A 23,444-nucleotide genomic window follows, 5' to 3' on the forward strand; every position below is an offset into this window, starting at 1 on the left:
CCTGCCTCTTCTTCCGTAATGTGGTGATGTCACCAAGTAACATACTTCAAACAGAGGGTGAAAAGAGGTGCTGCATCACAGCCGGTATGAGAAAAGTTAAGCCTTTTTTTAACAATAAAGCATGTAAACATGTTGTAGTAGAAACCCAAAATACGAGTATGAACCTGAAGATGAGCAGGATGTGTCCTCTCATGCATGTTACTAACTTGATTTCTTCCCCGGAGTTTTTGCGCTTTCTCCTCTCACAGGTATCCATGGATCGGGGTTACACCTGGATCAGTGCCGCATCTGCTGCCTGCTTGACACCCACTACTACTATCATTAATATCAGCCTTTTTATTAATAGTAGTAGTCGTTTTCCTTTCTGGAAGAACTGAAACTAAACTAAAACTAGCAAACCCAGTCTGAAAATTAACTAAATTAATATGAAATTGAAAAGTCAGGGCTGAAAAAACCCAAATTATTGTAAATTCATAACTATTATAACCTCGGTACAAGCTTGAGAACGTCCCATTATTGTTGTTGCGTATCAGTCTTGAATGTATAGAAACCAAACATGTTAAAACACCCAGTGATGGCTTAGAGCACTTTATTGTCCTTATTACAGCCAACATTTGACTGGCAATTCCCACAATGCCCACAACTCACTGCTAAGGCTGCATTGTGAGATCTGCGTCAGAGTATAGAAGCAAAGATTTGAAACTCCCGCTGCCACTCTTTACGGACTGAAAACGCTTATTATATTCATAATATTTTATTGTTCAACACAGGCCATTTAGGTAGAATACAGTGGAATAGAAATAATTGAGTTTTACTTTCGTCCGGTAGTTGCTTTCAGTCCAAAATGGCGTAGGCGTAGCTCTGCTGCCAGGCGCTGATGTTGCAATGGAACGAACTATTAACTTTCACTTCTTTGCAATAGACGTTCTTTGTCTGCATGGAGCATTGTTTGTCTAGAAATACAATCTAATCTTAGAAACACTTGATTCAACAGTAAAATGGCTCGAGCTGGGAGCTGACTATCCTGCCCACTCCACCCTCCTCTTTCAACCTCCACATAGACGACGTGTGGATGCTTCTTTTTCTTCAGTCTTTGTACTCTCAACTCAAGTTGACAAAGTGAATCATTATTTCTCTCCCTTTGCACAGAACACTTTTTAGTGAAACTTGTTTTTACAATGTTTCTTTCACATCCCTGGTAGTACTGCACACTTAAAACCAATTCTGACCTCAAATCATTTCATTGGTCCAGGTCATGTGATAAAGAGGACATGTCATGCACATTTCCAGGTTCATATTTGTATTTTGGGTTTCTACCAGAACATGTTTACATGCTTTAATGTAAAAAAAAATTGTCTGTCTGAATATACCTCTATTCTTCCTCTGTCTGAAACGCTCCATTTTAGCGCCTGTCTCTTTAAGACCCCCTCCTGAAAAAGCCCAGTCTGCTCTGATAGGCTGCAAAGAAAAACATGCACCTTAGCAAAGGTAGTTCTCATCACATGTTTTCTGATTGGGGATGCAGTTTATATCTTCACTGTTACTGTAAAGGACTAGTGATGTGTTGGTCGCGAACAAGCTGGCTCTTTTAAGTGAACGATAAGAGCCGGCTCCCGTCCAAGAGCCGTATTTTTTTTTTTTTTTTTTTTAATAATTCAAGGCAGAATGATAGGATGATATTCTCCGTGCCACAGGCACTCCATGCACTGACTGTGACTGAATGTTGTGTTATTGACATCCGTGTGACAAATCAGGTGATGACAGACATGGATCATACCATTTAGCAGGGAGGGGCGGGGGTGTGCGGCGCGCTGAAACGAAGCAGCATGTAAATTATGGTTTTCTGGAAATTATAAGATTTAGTATAATTATATTGAATAATTTAAGTGATATATGTCCACACATACTAATCATAGGTCAAAACAGCGCTAAATTTGGCTGAAATATAAAAGGCACAGGTGGTAAAATGAAGAGCCGTTTGGGAGCCGAAAGAGCCGGCTCTTCTTGGTGAGCTGAGCCAAATGATGTGGCTCACTAAAAAGAGCTGAAATTCCCATCACTATAAAGGACTGCTGATAGTGAGTGAGTGTCCACAAATGGCTACACCTCACAGCCCTGATATCTGCTATTGTGACTGTGTCGACACCGGAGACTCAAAAACATCTGACTCAAAAAAAATACAATTTATTTTTAGTTTTTTTTTAATATTACAGAAAGCAAGGTCCCATGTCCTTGAATACCAGCAAGCACAAAATGTAAAACACTTAAACAGCAAACAAACAATTAATAAAAGCTTGTTCCATCAGTGGTGGAGATACTAAGCATGAAAGAAGGCAGACAGTGTTTCATTCCACTGCATCTTTTACAGTATTCTAATATGAGGAGTGTGATACTATGTGAAACACTGAACGCCGACTATTTCTTGCTTAAAAAGAATCCAGCAACATTACAAAATGTGTTTGTTTGAGGTCTGACTACACAGTAGTAGCGTGTTCTTCTGACTGCGCTCATTCCTGAGAAATTCTAAATTTGCTTTGCCAGTAACACAATCATTTATTAGCTGCATGACTTAATCAGAACTATTGGAACAGAAGACTCTCAACTACAACTCAGAATAATGTATATTTAGGTCAGATGTGTAAATATATCATTCTTAGCATCAAACCATGTTTAATTCCTTTGTACTAATAGATTCATCCGAATCTCTCTATACAGTGTGTGTCTCACTCAGCTACGTGCACAACCAGCAGAGGGTGACATCCTAGCTTGAAACAATTCAGAAATCAGCCCTGAGTTTGGAGAGTGTTGGAATCCAGAGTTACTGCTCTTTGTAGGCCAAAGCTGTCCTTTTTAACAGTATTAATTAAAGGTACATCCATGTGTATTTGGGGCATTTGACATACCAAATCTTGAAACATTAACAACTTGTATTGTTGTACCCATGTACCCTTCCTAGGCCTTTCGGCCTTGGCGGAGGTAATGAAGCTAGGAATAAATAACAATTCCGCATTCTCTTAGCTGTCTCCTCAGTGGACAGCCTGTTTGCTCATTTGTCCTGTATTAGGGTGTGATATTCATACAACCTACTAGGGTACTGCCAGCCCTCCAAACGGACGCCTCACATACTGAACATATCGCCGTTTTACTTGTTGGATTTTTCCCTATGAAATATTTCCAAATGGCTGACATTTTCCTCGACACCAAATTTTGGGCAGTATCGGACACATTTCGGATGCTGATATCGGTATCGGAACAACTCTACATACACAGGTTTGATCCCCATGACCCCCCGTGTCTTGAGCCTACTGATTGTCTTTGAGTGAGATGCACCCCGACCAGCTCATAGGGGGGTACGATCACGACTTCCCTTCCTGCTTTCTGGCAACCCTTCCTCAGAGGCCCACAGGCATCGTGGTGTCTGCGATTGTTCGGCTGTATCAGCTGACGGCCAGGATCCGGCGTGCTATTAGTCTGTTGTATCGTTCGACTCAGCATTTTCAAGCAGGGTTGTGCGTAGGCATTGAACTAGTATTTTAAAGTGCTGGTCCCAGGTCATCTGTCGGTAGCCTAGATGTACCTCAGAGTTACTTGCGCTCAACAATAGTTGAACTTGAGTCCTTTTCCAGTGTAGAAATGTCTTTAAACAAAAACATGACTGTCAGGGATATTTCCTGGTACCTTTCAGCACCTTCCACTGACCCCAGATAAAGTTTCTTCATTCACCACCGCATCAGGATTCCCTGTTTGTATTTGTGGTCAGATCATACTCCCTCCTGAAGCCAGAATATGGCTTTGCTTGTCCACCTTTTCACTTCTTCTTGTCCCTCTGTTTCTTGCTGGGTTTTGTCGGTGGCAGCAGCGCCGCCTCTTGTTGGCGCGAAGCTACCGTGACGCTATCATTGGACTCGAAATGAAGCAGGTACTCAGCGGCATCCAACGGCATCCCCTCCTCGTCCCTCAGCGTGGAAAAGACATCCTGGTACAGCGTGTCCAGTCGACGCTTCATTTCCTGCAGGTTCCTCAGGGCTTCCTGTTTCTCTCGGAGCAGCCGCGAACGGTACCGTCTCAAACCTGACACGCTGTCTCCCAGTTCCACCAACACGTCCAGCTTCCTCTTCCGGCAGTTCTGGGCGGCTATTTTGTTCTTACCGCGGCGTCGTATGTCCCTGACGAGCGCGAGCTGCTCGCTGCTGAGTTTGTAATTGTCCAGGAGGTCGTTAAACTCCTCCACCGGCAGATTAACGATCAGCTCGTTGGAGAAAGGGATCTTCCGGGTTCGCGCTCGCCGCTCATCCCGGCCCCACATTTTGGTCTCGGAGATGTGTCTGGAAGAGGAACGGTGGTAAGGTTTGGCGTTGTCATGTCGCACGGAGGATTTGGTGTGCTTGGCGGGCATCTTGCCCAGGGATGGAGAGGAGGCGGATGACCGGGGTTGGTTGTACGTGTGGTCGTGGCCGATATTCTCCAGCCAAGGAAAGCCGTTATACAGCTTGTGATCGCCATAGTTGGGAGGGAAGGGTTTCTTCACATCTTCCGGGTACCCTCCTCCTACTGCACCCATCTCCTCCTCTTCCAGCTCCTCCTGCTTTATGGTCAGCTCCACGTCCATATCCAAACAAACTAACCCTTCCTCAGCCTCTTCGTCCTCGTCCTCGTCCTCGTCCTCATCCTCGTCCTCACAGAAGGGACTACCCACAGCCGACACACAAGATGAAGAGGAAGTTGAGGAAGAGGAATAAGAGGAGGCCTCAGAAGCACATGGGGAAGCAGGGCTGTGGCTGAAGTCCAGAGAAAGACCAGAGTCTGAGTCTGCCTCGTGCTGGCCGTCTAGGAGGAGGAAACAAGGAAAGGTCAAGGTAAGTTCTACAGTTTTATAGTAAAAAAAAAACTGTTTTGACTGCAGGAAGTAGCCACATTTCCTCTACGATAATCACAGCCTCATGAAACTTTACAACCACAAACTACAGACCTAGAGTATTCAGAGGATGGATGGCTTTCCTAGCTAGATTGACAATAAGGGGGTTTCTGAGCAGTTTACAGATCAGAAGTGCTCGCCATCCAATCGATGAAAAATTAAATTCTTGTAGAAATCTCCAAATGTCAAAAGTTTTTGATACCAAATCACAGCATGGCTTTTTCTATGGTGTTCCTCAAGGTCTTGGTGTCTTAATGTGGTATTTTGGAGGGATTCTTGATCATTTTGATCAATTCTTGAGTGGTAAAAAAAATTGTTAAATTTACCACCAAATCTGTAACAAATGGTATCAAACCAAAAATTGCTACAACTTATGAGACATAATAGTTCATGGGAATGGTCATCATATACTTCTATCATAATGTCATACGCTCTTATACAGTTTCACAATTTACTTTAATTAATTAATTCAGTTCAAATGAATGTTTATTTCTGATTAATGACCAGAACACAGTGCTGAGCTGCATCTCAAATTCATCGTCAGGTTCCCAGCTTTCAGATGATGTACACAACTTCAATGTGACGTCTACTGTTGACCTGCTATCTCCCCCTTAACATCCCCTGTCCCCCATTTCTAACCCTCTAAAAGAAAGAGGAAGGAATGGTAAGGCGGTTAATTACCTTGCTGATTCTCTGTGACCGCCATGCTGGAGCCTGAGTGGTCATCATCTCTGTCCGTTTCCTGTCGGGCTGTTCCACTGTCGAGGAAACCCTCCTCTTCCAGCTTGGCTGCCATCTCGGGACTGAACCCTTCCTCCAGAGCCAGGTCCAACAATCTCATCTCATCCAAGATGACAGCATCCTCTAAGAGGTCACTGAGTGGGCTAGGGAGGCCATCTTCATCATCGACATCCTCCTCTTCCTCGTCGACCAGAAAGACACTGGAGGGAGATGTCAGAAGGTCTCGGGTCATACCATTCCCCTCCGGAGATGGGGTGAAACTGTAAGGTGTCAAGTCACGCGAATGAAAGCTAACATCGAAGGTAGGGGGGGTTTCAGGGGGGTGAGCATACTGTGAACTGGGACTGCCCTCCATGGTGTCCACAAGACTTTGCGTTAGCAGATTTAAGTTAAAGGTGCTCGAGTTATCTTCCGCATTTAGTCCCATGCAGAAATCTTCTGACGGGTCTTTTGCGAGCAGGTGTGTGTTGTCAGGAAGATTCACACTAGTGTCCCTCGTGTTGAAGGCTGAACTGTGGTCGTCCAACTGTGCACTGGGGATGAGTGGAAGCAGGGCCGGCTCTAGCTCCGACTGCCTTGGAAGATCCAACAAACCTAGAGACAAAATGTTAAGAATTATAGGATAGGCAACAGCTTTTAGCGCAGTCATTCACGGAACAAGATTTTTATGGTTTTATGATTATTTCAGAACCTTATTTAACGGTTTTAAGTTTGTCATAACTAGGGCTGATAAATTGATTTAAATTTTAAATCATGATTAATTGCATGATTGTCCATAGTTAATCACAATTAATTGCAAATTAATCGCACATTTTTTATCTGTTCAAATTGTACCTTAAAGGGAGATTTGTCAAGTATTTAATACTCTTATCATCATGGGAATGGGCAAAATTCGCTGCTTTATGCAAATGTATGTGTATATATTTATTATTGTAAATCAATTAATAACACTAAACAATGACAAATATTGTCCAGAAATCCTCACAGGTACTGCATTTAACATAAATATGCTCACATGGCAAACTGCAGCCCAACAAGCAACAACAGCTGTCAGTGTGTCAGTGTGCTGACTTGACTATGACTTGCCCCAAAACTGCATGTGATTATCATAAAGTGGGCATGTCTGTAAAGGGGAGACTTGTGGGTACCCATAGAACCCATTTACATTCACATATCTGGAGGTCAGAGGTCAAGGGATCCCTTTGAAAATGGCCAGGACAGTTTTCCACGCCAAAATTTAGTGTAGTTTTTGGAGCGTTATTTAACCTCCTTCACCAATGGATTCATTAGGTTTTACATATGATACCAGTAGTTACATATGATACCAGTATCTTCACTCTAGCTTTAAAACTGAGCCGCTACAACCTAAAAATTGCAAGTTGCATTAATGTGTTAAAGAAGTTAGTGGCGTTAAAACGCATTTGAGTTAACACGTTATTATGGCGTTAACTTTGACAGCCCTAAAAACAATAAATCCCATGTACTTCAACATCCACTCTTTTATTACCGTTTGCATACTGGTTTTTGTTTGGAAGTTAAACAGGTCATAATTCCCTCTCTAATATCTATTTTATATTGCTGCTGCTCAAGTTTCTTGCCAAAAACTACATTTTCAACAGACGTCGACTTCTGAAATGACTTACCGTGCTGCGGGGGAGTCTCCATTAAAAAGACCTCCTGATCAGCCTCCGTTACGCTGTTGTCATGGTTGTTACAGTTTTGGTGTAGAGTTTCAGACCCGACACCCTGAAGGGTCCCGGCAGCTCTTGAGTTCTGGGTGTGGTCAAATGAAGTCATCATGTCAACATCTGTGTTCTGGAGAAGGAGGATTAAAAAAAAAAAAAAGGTTTAGATTTATTGTATCTTTGCATACTCATCGTTGTCATTTCATCTTATTCTATTTTGCCAAATGTAAATTCATCTACTTTCATCCTCCCAGTCACCTCAGGCTCCATGATGGCCAGCAGGTCCTGCCAGTGGAGCTCCAGGTCTGAGGAAGGGTTACCGGTGGGGATGATAGGGGACAGCAGGGGTTCCCTGCCTGATGGCTGACGCTCCAGATCTCCCCTTCTACCGGTAACATCACACAACTGAGGGACAAGAAAGAGCTGTTCTAGGATCAAGAAGGAAGGACACAACAGAACGAACATAAGAGAAGAGAAGAGAAGAGGTGGTACCTGTTGTTCTTCTGTTAAGGGAAAGGTTTCCTCCAACAGCCTCAAACACTCCTGGAGGGACAAAGAAGTCTGAAAATAGAGAGAAAAGAGGAAGATGGTTTAGAGAGAAAAGCAGACATTAAAATTGAGTTGCGTTTCACTTAAAGCTTTCAGGCTTTAGAAAGTCTAGCCCCGTGACGGGAGACTTTGATCAATCACAGGTCATTTCAGAGAGAGAGCGTTCCTATTGGCTGTTCACTCGCCAACTCCGAACAAACTGTCAAACTAGGCAGCGCTGATCAAATATGAATCAATATTCTGTTACTGTAATGCCTATTTCTTTCCTTAGATGTTCTCAGAAACATCTTGTAGGTTTCTCTGAAGATCGGCCCTAAAAACCAACAACAGCACTACAACATACACAACCCCATATTTGATCTTTTTAAATGCCTCTATGAAAGACAGTATGTCAAATAAGCAAATTTTCCTCACTTTCAGTTTCCTGTCATCTTTCATATGTCACATACACACACACACACACACATCTGTGCATGTTACGTGTTAGAAAGCACCCTGGGATGCAGCTGCTAAAGTTAGTCTCCCGTGCTTTCCTTTCTTGTACTGCACTATATCTTTTACTCTTGTGTGTTACACTTTATACTATATTAGTTTCTATTCTAGCTTTTTTTTTTTGCTTGTTTTTATTTTCTAATCTTTAACGTTTTTATGACTGTTTTAATTATGTCGCAATGTTCTTTTGCACTTTGTCACAATGTTCGTGAATGTTTGTGTAAAGCACTTTGAATTGCTGAAATATGCTATACAAATAAAGCTGCCTTGCCTTGCCTTGCCTTGCCTTGCCTATTCTGCTGAGCTAAGCAGCAAGCCAGCATTTATAGATGAAGCATTCAGCTCAGATTCCAAGCATGACAGGCGCTCTGGTCACCTTACCCGACACTCACATCGGTTTACAGAATATACAGTATGTCAGGCACGTTCTACTGATACAGGACTCTTTAAATCAGTCACTATTTACTGCTTAGCTGAAATCTAATATTAAGACTTCCTGTTGCAATTTTCATTGGGGGTGACGGCCGATCCCATCGTTATCCTCACATCCTCATAACCGAGCCTTAAAGGGGCAGTGTGTAGGATTTGGCGGCATCTAGCGGTGAGGCTTCAGATTGCAACCAACTGAAACTTCTCCCGTTTGCCAAGAGTGTCGGAGAGTTACGGTGGATGATGCAAAAATGTGAAAACGCGAATGTCCTTATCTAGAGCCAGCGTTTGGTTTGTCCGTTCTGGGGCCGGCTCCGTATGTAGATATAAACAACTCATTCTAAGATAACAAAAACACGACAATTCTTTATTTTCAGGTGATTATGCACTAATGAAAACATAGTTATTAATATTATATTACATTTCTACCGGTAGATCCCCCTAAATGCTCCATCCAGTAGTTTTGTAATATTTTAAACTGGACCAAAGCGTTAGCCCAACAGGCCAACATCATGCTGTTCGGGGTGACTCAGATTTCAAGTATCTTCCTGAATATTAAAATCTTCAAAGGAGGAAACATGAAATATGGTAGCATTTTATTATCATGATGAAATGATAATGAATCAGATTCTTTCTATGTCTTACCTGGTCTACTTCATTCTGAGTTAGCTCCCTGTTGTCAGTACGGCGTTGGGAACCTCCTAGTCTTCCTCTTCCATCTGTGCTCTTGCCCAGGTCTTCCTCCTCCTCCTCTTCCTCTCTTCTCTCCTCCAGAGCACCGCTGTGATGAAGTACATGATGCGTTCCTTCCTGGTTGCAGAGACGAAAAGGAAGAACAATGTAGTGAGAGCAGCCATTACACCACAGGGTCTCTGAAAACTCTCCAAAGTGCCTGAACACCTCATGGTGAGTACTGTACGGTCTCTATAGACAGTAACACACTGGTTACACTGGGTTTCCATCTCAGAACCCTCTGCATGTAAAGCACATGTGATAACCACAACATGGTTCAGTTTCATGATATATGACTTTAAAACAGCATTCATTGATTTTAACTTTGGGACAACAGAACAAGATGTTAACACAAAATTAACATATTACCACCAGTAACTTGCACCGGTACCTGCTGGTTGCCTGGCAACTAGTCTTGGCCAAGAAATAGTCCAGTACATAATCCAACCGTAAAATGTTTTTACAGATATGAGCGTGGCGTCAATCTTCCCATGAAAAGCCTCAGCTACACTATCAAACGAACACGTGCACAGACTGCTGTGAACACCACGGACGCGTAGTAGTTCTGTTTGTACCACAGACTGTATATAACTGTAAGTTGACGTAGTCACATTGACATCACCCAGTGGTTTGTGGACTACGGTTTTGAAGCTTCAAGTTTGGCATTTTGGCCGTTGCCATATTGTTTTTTTTGCAACCAAAAGTGACACGAGAGGGAGGAGCTAAGTACAACCGAATGCTGAATAGGACATTTTCACGTGACCAAAATGTTATAATTATTAACAGTGATGAACACGGACAACTCCCAGACCGGACAATGCTGTGGTAGCGACCTGTCAATCCCAAGGTAGCCCCGCCTTAAAGCATCCCCTGCTTTATGGTCTATTTGACTCTAAATGGGACCACAATTTACTAAATGAACATCATGCTGTATTGAAGAAGACTTGGAACTAGCGATTGAGACCATAAACTCATGTTTACAATGTTTACTGAGGTAATAAATCAAGTGAGAAGTAGGCTCATTTTCTCAATGACTTCTATACAACCAGAGGAGTCGCCCCCTGCTGGCTGGTAGAGAGAATGCAGGTTTTCATACGCTGATACGCTTTTCATATAGAGCAGGTCGAGACCGTACTCTTTACTTCTTACATGTGGACCCTCGCCAACATGGAAAGTATAACTTTGGTTTAACTCTCATCAAGAAAGCGAATAAGCGTACTTCCAAAAATGTTTAGCGATTAATTGCTGTAATAAGCTCTGCACCCAGCAAATATAAAGTACTGGTTCTACTGGGTTTTGAACCCAGGACCTTGCTATACCTTGCGCTACTCTTGTCACAACAGTTATTTTATTAGTATTCAACTACAGATCCCATAATGCTTCAACAACACGGCAGCGGGTAGGCCTCATGGGACATGTTGAGACTTGATTAAGACTAGGTAGACTTGATCAAGCCAAAATATATGATCACATTTTAGTGGGTGGTATTTAAGTTATAGTGTAGTGTATATATATATATATATATATATATATTTAAGTTGTAAGGAGAACGTGTTGGATCTGTTGGAAAAATATGTTTTACCAAGTATTTGATGTAAAGATACACCCGGGCACATACGGTTACAGCACAGAAAAAGCATTCTTGGTTTGACTCTATTTTACCTTTATGTCACAGAGATTTAACAGAAACAAATGGTGTAGCGGTAAAGGCATCGCCATGTGAACCACTGGAGTTAGTGTACTGTCTTCTTCCATACTACCAGACTAACAGAACGTAAAGGCTCCTGTTTACCCAGAGACAGACAGCCAGGCTCAGAATAGCTTTAACATTCTGCTGACCTGGCTGGGGGCTTACAGACAAACCCAGAGACCCTCAACAGCTGGCCAGCAAGGACACGTATGTAGTTTTGAACATAAATGGGTCAGGCCTGGGCACATATCCCTTACTTTACTACACGAGTGAAATTGAGAGCCCCAGGAACTAAGGAGTCACATGAAAAATGTACAGCAGTAACCTCAGACAAGTCAAGTGCATTTTAATAGTGACATCTCAAAAGATGTCACAGATTCTGGGAGGAAAACAAACCTGTTCTCCCAACTCGTCAAATACCAACGCTTGGTCAGTGCCCCTTGCTGTCTGATACTGATGCACCCTTTGGCGTCTGTATGAGCGAGAAAGTCCACTCAGGGCGGGTGGCTGGGGAGGTTGGACGAGTCAATTAAACACAGGACTTTCACCCAGGAGACAGCTGTTCATGTTTCGTGTGAAACCAAGTCAACGTTGACTTATTTTATTTTAGTTTCGCTACGTAAGTTCCGTACTTAACGCCAGTCATGTAACAAGCCTACTTATTTTAACCCTTACTTTAACTAAACCTAACCAAGTAGTTTTTTTGCGTAAGTAAAACTAAAAAATAAGTAAACCTACATTGGAAGTTTATTTTGAAAAGAAACCATATAATGTCACGAGTGGAAACTGTTATGGTACGTGTCCACAGGCTCCGTGCTTTCCACGCCCCCCATTCATTGGCTGTGTAAGCAGCCACGCAATGCATTCTGGTAGAGTGGCGTCACGATTCCAGAGACTAGGCGTCACGACGCCCGCTCCTCATTTGCATAAAGTTGAGGGCTCGTCTACTTTATGTAAATCACGGGCGTCTGACGCGACTCGCCGCCTCTCGAAACTCCCGAGGATCTTTTAAAATAAACGTTGTCGATCCAAAATAAAGACAGATTCAGCAACTGCATGGATTATTTCTCGCCTCAAATGTTTTCAGAAACACATTTCAGTGAACTATTTACGTGAAATAAGAGAAGAAAGTTTCCAAACGAGCCTCCATACTGGTTCCGGTTTGAAAGCTGGGAGCAGCAGCCAACGGCGGGAGAGCGTTCGTCCAATCAGGAGCCGAGTGCCTTGTTTCTAGGGACAGCATACCAAGCGTCCAATGTTGGGAAACGTCGCGTCCCCTCGCGATAAAAAACGCCCCTGTGGACACGTACGATTACTGTGAACATGTAAGTTTATTTTGAAAAGACACGATGTACGTAATGAGCGGAGCTGACCCGCCGACCGTGACACGTCCTAAATTGATGCTAAAGGAAACCGAGAGCGTCATAGTTTGAAGCGTAGGGCCACTGACCAAGTTTCGGATAATCTAGATACCATACTACTACTACTACTACTAATACTACTACTACTACTACTACATGGTCAGTGTATGTGTATATTAAATGGATTTAATGCGCATTCTGTGGCCTATCAGATAAGAGTATTCAAGCAGTGACCGTCTACATTGCTGTGATTAAAGTTTTGCTACAGAGTAACAATGTATGTTAGGTACAGATGTTTTTATGTTACAATCCTGCTACAGAGCAGCATGGATGCAAGCTACATGCTTTTATAGTCAAACCAGAACACTGTGAAACGACTTAAGCTCGTAATAAAATCGTTTTCAGCTAATATTAGTATATATGTTATGTAGCTGATAGGGCGGAACCCGTTTGTCTAGGATTATTTTTCCATTGACATACTACTAGACATAGCTTTTACATAACAACACAACTTTTAATATGTACAGGTCCATCATTACACACTGTGCATTTACACTCTCCTGCAGTAGAGGGAAGCACAAGTTAGCACCTCATGCATTCGTGTACATTTGTTTTCATGCATGCCTCTGGCTCTTTGCGTGTGTGTGTGTGTGTGTGTGTGTGTGTGTGTGTTGATGCAGTAAACAGGAGGGATTGCAAAACTGGGGGATGTGTGTCAGGACGCAATAGTCCAGCGATCAGGTTTCAAAACAAGCCAGTCGGTCACAAGCTAATAAAGTGCTGTGTGAGTCTGTGTGTGTACGTGTGTGTGTGTGTGTGTGTGTGTTTGTGCGTTCGCGTGCCATTTGATACACGAGGAGCATTCATAAACAATGTTATATTCACTTCCAGTTTGAAGAAGAGAAAGAGGCAGTCCGGCATGTAATTAGATCTCTATGTGTTATATCAAGTTTGTAATGTAAATGTGTGTGTGTGTGTGTGTGTGTGTGTGTGCGTGTGTGTGTGTGTGTGTGTGTGTGTGTGTGTGTCCAGATTGGTCAATCTGTGGGCTATTTATATATTGTCCACTTTGTTAGCACTGGCGTCTGTGGTGTGTCTGAGTGTGTGTTATGGAGGCTTTGAGAGTTTTGTTTTGTCACAGTGTTGTTTGTGTGATTCCACATAAAGTGATGGAACTTGAAACAAACACAGGACTTTCACCCAGGAGACTGTTCGTGTCCTGTTTGAAACCAAAACTAAACGTTGACTTTACACTTGTTACGTTGTGCTAGTTGCGTAACGTTACTTGAGAAAGTCCGCTAAGGGCGGTTGTTGTTTATTTATGGTGGTTAGGCTGTTACAGTTGTTACGTTATGCTAGTTACGTAAGAAAGTCTGCTAAGGGCGGTTGTTGTTTATTTATGGTAGTTAGGCTGTTACAATTGTTACACTATGCCAGTTACGTAATGTTACATAAGAAAGTCCGCTAAGGGCGGCTGTTGTTTATTTATGGTAGTTAGGCTGTTACGATTGTTACACTATGCTATTTACATAATGTTATGTAAGAAAGTCCGCTAAGGGCGTTAATGTTTATTTATGGTAGTTAGGCTGTTACGGTTGTTAAGTTATGCTAGTTACGTAATGTTACGTTAGAAAGTCTGCTAAGGGCGGCTGTTGTTTATTTATGGTACTTAGGCTGTAACAGTTGTTACACTATGATAGTTACGTAATGTTACGTTAGAAAGTCCGCTAAAAGCGGTTGTTGTTTATTTATGGTGGTTAGGCTGTTACGGTTGTTACACTATGCTAGTTACGTAATGTTACGTAAGAAAGTCCACAAAGGGCAGTTGTTGTTCATTTATGGTTGTTACGGTTCTTACATTACGCTTGTTACGTAACGTTATGTAAGAAAGTCCGCTAAGGGCGGCTGCTGTTTATTTACAGTAGTTACGTTACGTGGTTACGTTATTTGACCACAAACAAATGATGTTTTTTCTGACCTTAACCAAGTAGTTTTGTTGTCCAAACCCAACTAATCGTTTCACAACGTTAACCAAGTGGCATTGTGCGTTTCTGCAAGCATGATACAAGACTACTATGAAATATATTCATGAAATATTTTTTTGGTTCAGAAATGTCAACATTCAACATATCCCATGGTTTACAGAAACATACGGTACAATGCCAACATTTTTTTTCTTTCCGACTGGGTTGCATAATTCCTGCCCAGCCCCCTAACGGTGAAGTATAAATCCTGTTTCAGTCATTAGAAAAGATTTCTGCTCAACTCTGTGAACTGTAAGCCTCAGGGGCCAGAGTGGCCCCTTCAACTAGTGCATGATGTGCTCTACAGATTATTTTCAGTTTCAACATGTCTGTGTCTGAGGTGAAGGATCTGACAGCCAGGTATTGTATGTGCTTCAGTCTGTCTTATGGGCCAGAGCTTGACCAAGCACGCCTGAGTGTTGCCATTAATAGATGAAGCCCACAGCATAAGTTCATGCAGGCCAGAACATGAAGCCAGTGCTGCCACCCAGATCAGTTGATGATTCTCCTTACCTATCGTATCTGACTTAAAGAAATAGTTAACATTTTAGAAAATACCCATATTCACTTTCTTTAGATGAGATTTAGCATAAAAACTAGAAGCTGATGGAAAACAACCACCTTGCTCCCTACCAGCACCTCTAAAGCACACTGATTAAGATAATGTATCTTGTTTAAAACACGGACACACCTTTGCACTTTACACCGGACATGAACAGATACTTTAGGTGCCTTTTAAAGCAGTATAAATTATTTATTTTTGGCCTCTTCAGGGCAGCAGAAAAAGCTCTAAGAACAACACTGACATGTCATCCTTATATAGTCGTTCATGCCTTGATATACACTGAGCAGACATGTAGCAACATTAGCATTAATTTAGAGTTGTGCTTCTGGTCACTTGACAAATAACAGTCCAGTATTCACTCTCTTTTAGCTCTGTTTTGTTCCCCACCAACAAGTTTTTTTTTGCTGAACAATACGTGTCAGTATCATAAACATTTGTTTGCCACAGCTTATTTTCTGCAATAATCCAAAACCCAATGGAACAATCCCATTGGCTGCTAGTGGAGGGAACCAGGGAGATGATCACTTCCTGTTAGTGGATGGAACTAGGAAGATGATCACTTCCTGTTTGGACTACAAAAATACGTCATCCCTGGAGCACTCTATGACCCGCTTGCTGTACATTGTCCCGCTTATTACACGGCTACTTTACTGAAGAAATCAATAATTTGACACAAAAATTGTTTCCGCCACAGTCCGATATCAGAACTGCGCCCATAGCAACAGTTTGTTATACATAGCAACGGTCTGTTACACATTGCAACAGTCTGCTATAAAGAAATAACAGACCATAGAACACTGTGATTGACCAATCATAATTGAGTATTCAACAATGCCGTGTAATAATGGTCAACAATGGTCTAATTAAGCAGTAAGAGAGCATGTTTTTTTAACACTGTATGAATGTGCTTACATTTTAGAATTAGTTTACTGTTCAGCTGTGGAACACTTATTGCAATCTGTTCTTATTCTGTTAATGTTTGCATACAGTTTTGAAGGAACGAGGTTACTGCATACACCCAGCAGTTACCAGGTTACTGAGGTGTGGAAAAGGTCTGTGACTCCCAGGCTACTGTTCCTGTTTATGTGTGTTTATTTAAAAGCTGTATTCTCTCCAGCAGGGTGTTCCTACTGTATTTCAACTGCACTGACTGCATTGCTTCATTTTCCTGGTGAGGTCATCTGTGGTTCGTTGAGGTTTCGTGCTGACTCATCTAGCTCTGACTCATCATATCACATGACAGGACGCTCAGTTTTAGTGACAGCCAAAACAAAAACAGCACTGTTGTCCACATAATGTAATTTGATTTATATCATTTATAACTCTATTTATACTGCTACTTCTGTGGCTTCTCTTGGGTAGGGCAGTAGTCTTCTAACAGACTTCTTGAGTGTTTGAATTCCGGCTGTGGAAACTAAATGACTTCCCGGAGCAGCTGATTCACATTTTAGAATCAGATCCAGTTGTAATCGGGCCGCATGTGTAAACTAGTAAAAACGTAGAAATGCCGTTACAACACGTTAGTACAAACTAGTTTGTTTCAAGCCTGCCCCAGCCTTTAGACCAACTGGCTGGAAACACTTTCATGAGCTTAAAGGCAACAACTTTTGTCTTTAAGCTCTCGCAGCAGTTGTGTAACCCGTCATACTGTGCATGATCAGGGCTTTTGCTCTCGATCCCACAGGATTATTATGGCATGGACAAAGGTCAACAGAGAGTGCTGATCTGAAATAAACGTCACCATGTCAACCCTTGTACCTGAACTGAACTCTGAAGTCTCCTCTGACATAGTAACATCATAAATAAGGCTGTTTTAGTTAACACGATAATAACGCATTAACGTAACTTGTGATTTTTAGGTTTTAGCGGCTCAGTTTAAAAGCTAGAGTGAAGATACTGGTCTCATATGAAACTAGAAAACCTAATGAAGCCATTGGTACCAACCATGTCATACTAGCTTGTCTCGAAGGAGGCTAAATAACTTATGCTATAATTTGGCGGGGAAAAACTGTCATATCCATTTTCAAAGAGGTCCCTTGACCTCTGACCTCCAGATATATGAATGTAAATGGGTTCTATGGGTACCCACGAGTCTCCCCTTTACAGACATGCCCACTTTATGATAATCACATGAAGTTTGGGGCAAGTCATAGTCAAGTCAGCACACTGACACACTGACAGCTGTTGTTGCCTGTTGGGCTGCAGTTTGCCATGTTTTGATTTGAGCATATTTGTTTATGCTAAATGCAGTACCTGTGAGGGTTTCTGGACAATATCTGTCATTGTTTTGTGTCGTTAACTGATTTCCAATAATAAATATATACATACATTTGCATAAAGCAGCATATTTGTCCACTCCCATGTTGATAAGAGTATTAAATACTTGACAAATCTCCCTTTAAGGTACATTTTGAACAAATAAAAATGTGTGATTAATTTGTGATTGATTGCAATTAAATATTTTAATTGATTGACGGCCCTAATTACAACATAACCCTTTCTGCATAAATATATATTTCTTCTTGTGGGAATTAAAACTATACTGCATTAGCAGGCTACAATATGTAAAGGTTTCTATATTGATTAAATATTATTAAATATGGGAGATAGTCGTATCAGTTTCAGTCTTGTCTGAACGGTGAAGATTCTTGACCGAGTGCTCCAATCCTGACGAAAGAACAAGCTAAAACACAAATCCTTAATGTTTTTTAATAGTGTGAATGAAACAGCTGTACCTCTTTCTCCTCCTCTTCTTCCTGCAGGGTACCGAGGCCAGCTCTGGATTCCACAGGCGGGGCGGTTCGGTCTCGTTCTACCCCAGCAGGTGCTCTCTCCAGTGGGGAGGACTGGTCTGGACGTCCCATGGGGAGAGGATCTGGCTCCCGCTGCACCAGCCATGTCTCCAGTTCTGCCTGAGGAACCTGTGGAGAAAGGTATGAAGGGGGGAGATTTGTAAGAGCCTCTGTTAAAGGGGACATATACTACTCATTTCCAGGTTCACACTTGTATTTGGGGTATCTACTAGAGCATGTTTACATACTTTAATGTTCAAAGAACACATTATTTTTCTCATCCTGTCTGTCTGAATATACCTGTATTAACCCTCTGTCTAAAACGCTCCGTTTTAGCGCCTGTCTCTTTAAGAACCCCCTCCTGAAAAAGCCCAGTCTGCTCTGATTGGCTGGAGAGAAAAACATGGTGCACCTTTTCAAAGGTAGTTCTCAGGCTGTGGGCGATATATAGAGAGGTGAAGTCCCTCCCCTTCGACCTTATTTCGGAAAAAAAGACAAATATTTATTTAATCCCGTTTGAATTTCTCCATGAATTACACATATGATGTTTGTACATTTAAAAGATAATTTTGCAAGAGTCGCTGAATAAAACACGTTAAGATAACGTTACATTTGTGTGTGAAACATAGCTTTATAAGTTTGCTAGCGCTAGCTAGTGTTGCTAACATATGTTGTGCGAGACAACAGTTCACTAACTAAACTAAATGATACGAGAACAAACTGAGACTTTCTTGACTTGCAAAATTATCTTTTGAATGAACAAACACCATATGTGTGATTTAAAAAAACATTTGTCTCTCTCTGTTGACTACCGTTCATATTTTTTCCAAAATAGGATCCCATGGGGTCCACCGGAAGGGGCGGGACTTAGGCTCTCTATTCTAATGAGCCTGCATGTGTCATAGGAAGGGGAGCCAGATCTGATTGGCTTGTTGAATCACATGTTTTCTGATCACAAAAAACTGAATGGGTTGTCTTATTTCACAGTTTGTGGGTTGGTAGGAACTCCAGAGTTCATCATGATATGCTCCCTTTAAATAAAAACTGCATTGTAGCAGCTAAAATGCTATAACCTTTAGTACCATATAGTTCTTATTCCATGTCAGTGGGACCACGTAGATAAAGATGGAAATAGACATGTTTTCCCACCTGTAGTCTGTCCAGAGAGCGGACAAAGCCCAGCAGCCTTCGTGCCGTGAAGAACCCGTCCAGGTCCACACTCTTGGGGTGCAGGTCTTGGCCGTCCTCCAGGCGGTTGCGGAGGTTGTGGAACTGCGTCTGGGTCAGCACCGAGGTCGGACCCAGGATCATCTCGTGCAAGGAAGGAGGCAGGTAAGGCTCCAGTCCCACATCAACCCTCACTCCAACCAGGCTGAGCAGGATGGCCATCTGGATGAGGCCCTCTGTGAAGTATTTCTTTAGGTACAGCATGGTCTTTTGGTACGTCCGAGGACGTGCAAAGTGTCCAGAGGTCAGCTCAGTCACCACCACAACAAGTGTCTCCTCTGTCTTAGTGGCAAGTCCCTAGAGGATCTGCTGACCACCCTGTGGAAGGAGAGGGGCTCGAAAAAAAACCTCTGGGTCCAACAACAAAAAAGTCTTAAAAATATCCTCGGTACTCTAAAAATAACCGGGTTTCCTCTTTTAAATTATAATGTAAAACTGCTCTGATAGAGAAGAAGAAGACACTACACAGTTTCACACAACTGCTCCGTTTGAGTTGCTCAGAGTCCAAGTGTAGAAGAAGGAACTTAAATCCCCAAATCTAAAAACAAAGATTGACGGTGAAACTTCCTCAGGTTCATCCAAAAACCTGTCGCTCTTCATGGAAACTCCAAGAACGTCTCTTCCTGCGAATGTAAGAGAGCAGCTTACTTCAGAGCAGAGGACTGACAACACAGGTCAAATATTTCACAAGTTAGAGCAAATATCATTTGTGATGTTAATATACTTAAAGGGACAGTGTGTTGGGTTTAGTGGCATCTAGAGGTGTGGTTGCAGATTGCAACCAACTTAGTACCCCTAAGTTTTACTGTGTTAATGCATTAAAAAAGTTAAAACTAATTTGCGTTACTATCAGGTTAACTTTTACAGCCCTTATTATATTGCAGTTCTGATAATAGAAATGTTACACACTGTTCCTTTAATGTTTTGAACTGTGTATATAGGGCTGCAATTAACTATCATTGTGCTCTTTGTTATAACCACAATAATAGTTAAAAAAAGTAACCCTAACTTCTGCTACGACAGCTGTACTAGAGATAATAATAACGACACTAAAGTTATCAGAACTAATCTTCCATTGTCAGCGCAGCCTGACCTGCAGAGAGGAAGCAGTTAGTCAGGAGGTGTGAGGAGATAAGGCTCACAGACTATGGTATCACCACTCTCTCTCTCTCTCTCTCTCTCTCTCTCTCTCTCTCTCTCTCTCTGTCAGAAACTTCTACCTCTTTCTAGAAAGGGTTTGGTAACCACCTGCCTGCCCCACACTGCCTTGCTTACTCACTGTAGCCACATGATGTAATTGCCAGTGTTTGCCTGGAAATCCCTTTCCCTCCCTTCCTCCTCCCTCCCTGTCTCCTCCCTCCCTTCATACTATGCAAACCTGTTTACAGACGCTGCAGTGGAACAGCTGACGGGAACTTTTCAGCACCACCTTAAAACCCAGATATATAAAGACTAACTATATTCTATAGTTCAGTGTTGTGTACTGTTATCCTCTCATACATGATGTAGTCAAGTATAATCTTGTACTGTACGGTCTGGAGGAAATAGAGTCTATTGTAACATTTAGGTGCTACATATAAGAAGTGATTTATCTCCCTGACTTGTTCAATTCTTAAAGACTTCACTTTAATCGGTTTCTGTTGTTTTCTTCGGTTGTTGTTTTCATCCGCTTTCCTTTAGTGTATTTTATTCCTGTCAGTGTTGTTGTGTTTTAATGAACCGTCAGATAGACAAAGGCAATCTTTCATCTTGCTTGACAGTAAAGTTTTATTCTATTAGTGTTAAACCTGCAGTAGGCAGAATGTTTTTGGCATCATTGGGCAAGTTAGCATCTCCCTGGTTCCCTCCACTAACAGGAAGTGATCATCTCCGTGGTTCCCTCAACTAACAGCCAATGGGATTGTTCCGTTGGGTTTTGGATTATTGCAGAAAATCAGCTCTGTGGCAAACAAACATTTATGATACTGACACGTTTTGTTCAGCAAGATAATCTCCACAAATGAACACCACTTTATGATTTATGAAGTGTGAATGCAATCGCCAGAAGTAAAAAGCTAACGTTAGGATATAAACGAACTACACCACGGTCGCGTGAGCGCGAGTATAAACAACGAGGCTGTAAAGGAGGATAAGTCGGCGTGATGACGTTTAATAGTCTCATTTAGACACTTGTTAGCAACCGCCTTTTTTAAGACACATAAAGGCTTCAAAATTCACCAGTGGGATATTTACTTATGTATTTTATGTCGTAGAACAAAATGTTAAAATCTCTTCAGCTTGTGTTAACCGCAGACCTTATTTCAGACATCTAACTAAAAACCCATTCCTTTAGCACTCTATTTGGTGTCCCAAAGTGTCCCGACCGACCCCGCTCTCCCCTATTTACAGCTGTCAGATAAGTGTAGTGGAGTAAAAGTACAATGTTTTGTAGTGGAGTAGAAGTAGCATAACATTAAAGTACTCAAGAAAATACAAGTATCACAAAGTAGTACTGTCATACACGCCCCATAGCTTGCATTAATATTAAGCTAATGTAAACATTAATACACTGTGTAGCAGCTGATTGTCCTCTATTTTATTATTATTATTATTATTATTATTATTATTATTATATGATCATGTGTCCTGATGTTGTCCTGTAGTATTATTATTATCATTATATGATAATGTGTCCTGATGTTGTACTGTATATTATTATTATTATGTGTCCTGATGTTGTCCTGTAGTATTATTATTAGCGTTATATGATCACGTGTCCTGATGTTGTCTTGTATATTATCACTATTATTATTTATGTGGTGGTGATCACGTGTCCTGGCTCTCTGCGTGGTGTGAATATGAGCAACAGGTTACACAATGTTTTCATCTCTCGCCCTCTGATAAACTGACCTCATGTAACTCCACATTTATGACCAGGAAGCTTCGCAGAAAAATATTAATCACGCGACGTTTTCACTACATATTTCTAAAACGAACGTACTGACAGTAAAAACACAGTCAGACTATTGTAATAATATATTATTATTATTATTATTATTATTATTATAGGAGCATTACGGGGATATTGTAGTGATTCCACTAAGATCAGCTGCTACTGAACAAACAGCACCTTGGGGAGCGGATCTGTTGGTTATTAGGTTAATAACAAAGTAATGTTAGTTCATTCAGCTGACTGTAGTTCAGAATACTGAGAGAATAATATGAGCGTGTCTTACCGGCAGAGAGAGTCCAGCAGTGTGCTGCTGGTTCACCGTCCCGGCTTCTTTCTGTTCTGCCTCACTGAGAGGAGAGAGGACCTAGTTAAACACACCCAGTGATGACGTAGACAACTCCTCCCTGTGTGTGTGTGTGTGTGTGTGTGTGTGTGTGTGTGTGTGTGCAGGAAGTATTTATTCACCCCCTATGCTAGTGAAAGTGCCAATATCACCATGTAAAAATACTCCATTACAAGTAAAATGTTCGCTATGGAGGACAAAACCTGCCAAAAAAAAAAAAAAAAAAGTAATTAAATGTAGCAAAAATAATATAAAAAATAAATGTAGATAATGTTGATAAAATGTGACATAAATTGATTACATTTTGTATTCATTTATGTTTGTGTTAAAGCAGCAGTGGGTAGAATTGGAGTAAATATGATTAAAAAAAATATTTTTATAAAACGGACACTATATCCTGACAGTCTCTGACTCTCCTCAGATGTTTTCAGAAACATCTTGTTGTGTACTGCTTAGCTGTAAAATGAGAAAGTTTGCTTCGGCTGGTGGGTGGTGCTTGGTATTTCCTCAACTGTTCTCAACATGGCTGCCGGGTCAAACACTTTCTTATTATACAGCTAAACAGTACACTACAAGATGTTTCTGAGAACATCTGAGGAGAGAAATAGGCATTACAGTAACAAAATATTTATTCATATTTGATCAGCGCTGCCTAGTTTGACTGTCTGATCGGAGTTGGCGAGTGATGGACAGCTGCCTCCGTTGAATGGATAGCCAATAGGAACTCACTCTCTCTCTCTGAAATGACCTGTGATTGGCCAAAGTCTTCCTTCACGGGCTAGATTTTCTAAAGCCTGAAAACAGAGCCACGAGGAGGTGCAGATCTCTAGTTTTCTCTCAGAACACTTGAATTACAAAATGCTGAAAGGTTATTATGGAATTTTTACCCAATGATGCCAAAAACATTCTGCCTACTGCAGGTTTAAATTTAGCAAAAATAATATAGCTATTAATTAATTGATAAAAT

The 23,444-nt window shown here is 41.5% G+C and overlaps 1 protein-coding gene across 2 annotated transcripts; it reads right to left on the minus strand.

The window, feature by feature from the left end:
- Window positions 1–2,164: 2,164 nt before the first annotated feature.
- On the minus strand, window positions 2,165–22,526 carry nfe2l1a (nuclear factor, erythroid 2-like 1a). 2 transcript variants are annotated; one of them, XM_037792743.1, is made up of 9 exons: window positions 22,418–22,526; window positions 19,125–19,825; window positions 17,919–18,104; window positions 9,457–9,621; window positions 7,834–7,902; window positions 7,600–7,746; window positions 7,300–7,471; window positions 5,597–6,250; window positions 2,165–4,827 (listed from the first exon to the last, which is right to left on the minus strand). In XM_037792743.1, the coding sequence occupies exons 2-9, from the start codon at window positions 19,404–19,406 to the stop codon at window positions 3,809–3,811; spliced, it is 2,694 nt and encodes an 897-aa protein (XP_037648671.1). In that variant the 5' UTR covers window positions 19,407–19,825; window positions 22,418–22,526; the 3' UTR covers window positions 2,165–3,808. The 2 variants fall into 2 exon arrangements, with proteins under 2 accessions (XP_037648671.1, XP_037648670.1); XM_037792742.1 differs by having other exon boundaries at window positions 7,582–7,746.
- Window positions 22,527–23,444: the final 918 nt, after the last annotated feature.

Source organism: Sebastes umbrosus, chromosome 14 (assembly GCF_015220745.1).
Source record: "Sebastes umbrosus isolate fSebUmb1 chromosome 14, fSebUmb1.pri, whole genome shotgun sequence".
Classification (NCBI taxonomy): domain Eukaryota; kingdom Metazoa; phylum Chordata; class Actinopteri; order Perciformes; family Sebastidae; genus Sebastes; species Sebastes umbrosus.

What these genes read in the sequence shown, in the direction of transcription:
- nfe2l1a (XM_037792742.1), bottom strand. Translation starts at nt 19,406, where the DNA reads ATGCTGTACCTAAAGAAATACTTCACAGAGGGCCTCATCCAGATGGCC. An exon ending in AGGTGACTGGGAGGATGAAA is followed by an intron (nt 7,472 to 7,581) that starts GTAGATGAATTT and finishes CTCCTTCTCCAG; the next exon opens with AACACAGATGTTGACATGAT. An exon ending in GGTCACAGAGAATCAGCAAG is followed by an intron (nt 4,828 to 5,596) that starts GTAATTAACCGC and finishes TCCTCCTCCTAG; the next exon opens with ACGGCCAGCACGAGGCAGAC.